The sequence below is a fragment of the Sphaeroforma arctica genome (genome assembly GCF_001186125.1).
Source record: "Sphaeroforma arctica JP610 unplaced genomic scaffold supercont1.28, whole genome shotgun sequence".
Taxonomy (NCBI): Eukaryota; class Ichthyosporea; order Ichthyophonida; genus Sphaeroforma; species Sphaeroforma arctica.
The window spans coordinates 15,360-20,953 of record NW_014040530.1 but is presented as its reverse complement, the minus strand read 5'-3'; the positions used below and the strand labels follow the sequence as shown (position 1 = coordinate 20,953).

General features: G+C 42.2%; 2 protein-coding genes across 2 annotated transcripts in view; one reads left to right on the top strand and one right to left on the bottom strand.

The window, feature by feature from the left end:
• Positions 1-2,256, top strand: part of SARC_00794 (hypothetical protein) — a 5,436-nt gene extending 3,180 nt beyond the window's left edge. Inside the window, exons 2-6 of the mRNA XM_014305475.1 lie at positions 250-483; positions 727-805; positions 1,219-1,371; positions 1,699-1,778; positions 2,112-2,256. Coding sequence (XP_014160950.1) covers positions 250-483; positions 727-805; positions 1,219-1,371; positions 1,699-1,778; positions 2,112-2,227 — 662 coding nt within the window. The 3' untranslated portion in view covers positions 2,228-2,256. The remainder of the gene's footprint in view (positions 1-249; positions 484-726; positions 806-1,218; positions 1,372-1,698; positions 1,779-2,111) is intronic.
• A 281-nt stretch (positions 2,257-2,537) lies between these two features.
• Positions 2,538-5,594, bottom strand: part of SARC_00793 (hypothetical protein) — a 4,299-nt gene continuing 1,242 nt past the window's right edge. The window contains exons 2-7 of the mRNA XM_014305474.1: positions 4,777-4,891; positions 4,437-4,573; positions 4,082-4,245; positions 3,687-3,756; positions 3,259-3,487; positions 2,538-2,936 (exon numbers count right to left, since the gene is read on the bottom strand). Of these exons, the coding sequence (XP_014160949.1) occupies positions 2,747-2,936; positions 3,259-3,487; positions 3,687-3,756; positions 4,082-4,245; positions 4,437-4,573; positions 4,777-4,891 (905 nt within the window). The 3' untranslated portion in view covers positions 2,538-2,746. The remainder of the gene's footprint in view (positions 2,937-3,258; positions 3,488-3,686; positions 3,757-4,081; positions 4,246-4,436; positions 4,574-4,776; positions 4,892-5,594) is intronic.

Sequence of the window (5,594 nt, the reverse complement as noted above, 5' to 3'; positions counted from 1 at the left end):
TACATATATATATTATAATATATTATATATATATATATATATATATATATATACATATACATATACATATGTATTTATATATATAGCTGTGGGGTTGTATTGTACAAATATTTCATCTCCGACAATAATTGATTCGACTGCACACAGGGCGCAACTCCTTGTTATTGAGATGATTTTTCTGTTTTCTTATTTTGTGTCCTCCCTTTTTACCATTATCTGGGGTTTTATTGTTGCACAATTACATCGTAGCGTCAGATGAAGACGACTCCAAGAATGTAAAAGAAACAGACGCTACAACCAGATCAACTGAGAAAGCGGTAGATAAACCTACTAACGCCGGTTACGCGGGCCCTCAAATGCCATCGTTTGCTGGACCCCAAATGCCAATGACTGGGCCCCAATTGCCAATGGCTGGACCACAACTGCCCGCATATGCTGGGCCACAGACTCCTTCGTATGGACCTATGCCTACAGAGGAAGAAGGTGTGACTCAGCATCTCTTGTTTTCCAGTTTCAAAAATCTTTCGTCCGTTTCTAATTTTGATATCTGGGGTAGTTGCTCATATGTTCATTCGTCATAGGGTCGCTTTGTTGCATGCGTTCAGGTCGTATTTATCAAGCATTGTATCCACATCGCTCGCTACGCACTCGTATTTGGAATATGCCGAAGAGATGTTACTACTATCTTTGCTCATCAGCGCCCATTGTTTCTTTCTGTCGCAACAGTTCTGGCTGCGCAAGAGGAGGAGGAAGCAGCACAACAAGAAGAGAAAAAGAAGCTGGCCATCAGACACGCTGGTGGAAGGTAAATGGAGTGAACGCTCGACATGTTAGCCCCTATCTGTCTCGTTTGTAGATGTTGCTGTGAACTCATACTGCGCTTTCATAAGTGAACTTTTTAAGCGGTGCAGATTCAGTTCAATGTATTGGTATTGGTCATCACAGAGTGGCGCGTAAGATTTCTCTGCTGCTCTACTTAACCATGCAAGCTAAGTACTGTCACTACGCAAAATTTGACAACAACTTGCTCGTCATACGTGCTAGTGTGAACGCTGAACACTGCTGTTTTCATTTGTTTTGTTTACACTGTGGTAGGACGGTTGCGTGTTCACTCGCTCGTATAATACGAGGTGTATCCATCGTCTTATGCTAGCACATTCCAGAAAATATTTGACCCGACACATCAACCCTTTTTTCTGGCTCTTGTGCTACCTGTAGGACCTGGAACGACTCGAAACTCGCTGAATGGGATAAAGATGACTATGTGATATTTGTGGGTGACCTGGGCAACGATGCCAGTGATGAGATGTTGAAAAGGTCTTTTAGTCACTTCGCGAGTTTCCAGAAGGCGCGAGTGGTCGCTGATACTAAGTATGTGCTCTTCCCTCTTTAGTTTGCAAGTCGTAGTGTGTATCATTTTCGTAGTATGTATCGGTAGTATATAGTTCAAAACAGGTGACATTTGTGGTAGAGATAGACAAGTGCATGTAGATCCCGAAATGAGAAAGTGCAAGCAGTCACTGGGGACAAGTGCCGTTGTTGATATTCTGCTTTACTGTTTCATGGTCCAGAGCTGGGGCGTGTTGTGTATGAATACGCTTATGCACACGAGGCTCGAATAATTTGAAAGTTGCTGCCTGTTATGACAACTCCTTTCGCATAGTGTTGCTAATTGAACTTGACTGTAATCATCTTCAGGACGGGGAAGAACAGGGGCTACGGATTCGTGAGTTTCAGAGAGGTGGGGGACTACGCACGCGCCATGAAGGAGATGAATGGTATGTGTATTCTGATGAGAGTATAGTGTAGTCCAGCTTTTTCTTGGTTTTATACCTTGCGCTTTGGGTAGGTTTCGGTCCTGTTAGTAGTCCAATTTCTTCGTTTGTGCTGAGGATTACAATTATACAAAGTATGTTTTACCACACTTGCGACGTCTATGTAAAGGTGAAGTTTTATTGCCACCCAGGATTTCTAAATGGCGATCCTACCTTCAAAGTTGGAAAATTATGTATCGGCCATCGAAACACATCCGAACACTTTTTCCATTACTGAGCTCACAAGCAACAAAGGCACTAAAACGTAGCCAATGTACTTGTATATTATATATACAGGAAAATACTGTGGGAACCGTCCCATGAAGCTCAAACGAAGTAGCTGGCAACAGAGATCGTACAAAGCGAAAAAGGCCAAGGGCGAAATCATGTACACATCGAAGCGCTTAAAATAGAATAGTGCGCAAAATAAAATGATAATAAGAAATAATTCATAGCTGCCATGTCTTTTAAAAAATAGGAATAATCGAAATAGCATTTTGTCGACCTTTCTTTTGCGTGAGCAATAGGAACTTTGCATTCCACATCTATTATAGTACCGCTTGCTTGTTGCGGGCCGGATATCGTACAAGTATATAGCCTTTCAAGTATTGAGAGTACGAAGTACATTGTTGCAAGTCACGCCACATGCTCAAGAGTATAGAAAGTATCTACCATACCAGATCTCATAGTTGAAGTATCGTACATAGTTAAAGAGTGCGACATTTCGGCAATGTGCTCATTTTGAGCTTGTGATGTATACGTTTATATAGCTGCGAATGCTAGTTAGTCACAAGCAGCACAAGCAGTGTGGTATCTAATTTTTTATATGTACATACGACTAAGCTACACCACATTCTTGTCCCATGCTGGCGCCCATAACCCGCTGCCTTCGAACGGATCGGTCCGGGATTCCTAATACGATGTTGCTAAGTTCAATGGTGACATCCGCCTTTCAAATACGAGTAGAGAGCGAAAACCCCGAATCCAACCGACCAGAGGAAGAATCGGGTTTTGCTCCCGGCCTTCTTAAGGTCATGACAGTCTCCGACATGGTCGTCATCCTCGAGCAGAAGCGAACCAACGTAGATGAAACTCCCCGCCGACAACGACACCAAAATTCCCCTATGAAAGTGTGAGGTGTTATGAATACGTCAGATTTACCTTGAAAATGCAATGCCTTGAAAATAATACAACGAACAATTTGCCGATACGCTCACGTATAATCAGTCTATGATCCAGTTGGTGCTTATGGTGGCGCTGAGACCTTCAATCGACGATGGTGAAATGAATTAGAATTCTGTATTAAACATATATGCACAGCCCCTTTCAGGTATTTTGTTCTAACATCGCATATCCTTATAGCATCAGGTACCACCCTTCACTGTAAAACGTGAAAGGCAACCATACTTATAAACTAGCAGAAACGTGTACTAAAATTCCATACCTAATTTTCGCAACATCGGCGCCTTCTTGACCTGCAATGCCTCCAATCATTACACCAGCAGGAGTGGCCAAAGCAAACAGAAGCATCAGGAAAAAGATATTTCGCTTTGATAGCGTTGATTTCAAGAAGGCTGATCCGATCACAAAGGCCTCTACGCCCTTATGTGCTAAGATTGCCAACAGAACTGCCAGCATGTTTTCCGATGTAGTTGACGCTCCCATAGCAAGACCTGTATGATGAATTTGATGTTCGAAGAAAAAGGCCTGTTATTTAAAGTCTTCGGTCCTGGATCGAAAGAAGTTTCGATTTAAATTCTACGTTCTGGCAATGGGGAAGGACAGTCGACATCGCTGAAAGCATCCTCTTTTATGGTGGTCGAGTTCCTTGAATATTCGACCGGCAATTTAGACGAATTACCACGCACATACCTTCAAAAACGGCATGCACAGAGAGCACCAACTGCAGAGCGAAGGCGACGAATGTCGACCTCATTTCATTCTGTAATTAATAATGCAAGAAATTTGAACATCAAATGAGAAATCGGCCTCAAACTTGCTTTTTAAATAGAAAAAATATATGTTTGTTTGTTTATGCAATCAATGAATACTCTGAACCATCTTGCAATGTCGTGGTTCCGCGTTTGATAAAAATAAACAGTCGATCGGCAAAAACAGTAATATACAAGAAGCTTTCGGCCGGGAGAGTCGACTGTCCGGCACGAATAGACGATTCACAAAGCGTTAATAGTGATTTATAGACATGGATGTAGTCGTGTTTGTCTATACGAACTGCATGACGAAGAGAACAAAGAACAATAACACACCAGATCGTCTGCAGCGGAATCCGCTGACTTGGCCGGGTGTCCTAAGAGTTCGTCTTCCTCTGGGATCCGAGTTTCACTAGGCCCGTACTGATGCATATGGTGCTCATGGTGGTGTTCTTGAAGTGATCCGTAACTGCGAGCGCCAGCTAGTGACATGCGATGAGCTGCATGTGCAACGACATAAACGAGCAAAGATTTGAGACCACTCTTTCGGCAGCGAAGCATAAGATCACCACGCAGTGTACATGCCAAATGTCAGAGAATGTGCAACCTTATCCTAAGATGTGGGACGCTGCGCAAAGTCGATGTCGCGATATACTGTGCATGACTGTGGTACAAACAATGAACTACTTACCATGTCCACCGTGTGGGTTGGAATGCGTATGGCACAATTCAGACTCGTGGTGTGAATGAGTATTAGCATGCGATTGCCTCTGGGTTGGCCCGTGACTGTGTACCTCATAACTGGCGTCCTTGAGTACCGATGAGTATCTGCACACACCATATGAAGCCGTATGATGCAATAGTTGAATCGAAGTTGGTATAAATCTGAGGCAGAACTATTGAATGGTGTCGCTAAACACATTGCGAATCACAATTTAAGTGTGAGCCATTTAAAATTTGCACACCACGACTAATTAATGTGCGCATAACCGGGTATGCGAAATCGATTGTACAACAGCAAGGGTACATACCGGTTTACTATCTCTACCAGGATGACATCTTCGCAGAAGTATATGATCCCGTATCCTATCCCAGCCAAAAAGAAAGCCATTGGGAAGGTGTAATATTTTTCCAAATCTTCATGAGCTGTTATCATTTAAACGCAACAAAGTAACAAGCAAGTGTGAATTACAAACGGCGGAAGGTAAATTCGTGGTACAGTGACTGATGAACGGCCACTTTCAGCCTACTCTCATCTGGAACACCCAATGAAGAGACCCAATGCGCTCAGTATGTACGTACACCCCGGCTGAGCTTCACGGGAAAGCATAACCAGAGCCATTGTGAAAATGCAGCGACGAAGAGCGAAAATAAAATAAACGTGTACTGTCATGACAATAAACAGAGCATTCACAAGCTCACAGATATATACAATATCCTTACTAAACTTTTTTTTCTCAAGATAAGTATATAGAGGCAGACAGCTAATACGCAGAAAAGGGATACAATTTCAACGACGCCATGGGTTCGAAGAGGCAAAGAGAATCTGATCCCACGATTCCACATGAACTCCTCGCACGTCTAGCCTCAATTCCTTTCAAGAGGATATTGATTATCGATATAAGCTCAATATACATATACATATGCATACACACATACACACGCACACATACACACACATACACGCACACACACATACACGCAAACATACACGCACATATAAACACACACACACATATATATATATATATATATATACATATATATATATACTACATATATATATATATACTAATATATATATATATATATATNTGTGTGTGTGTGTGTGTGTGTGTGTGTGTGTGTG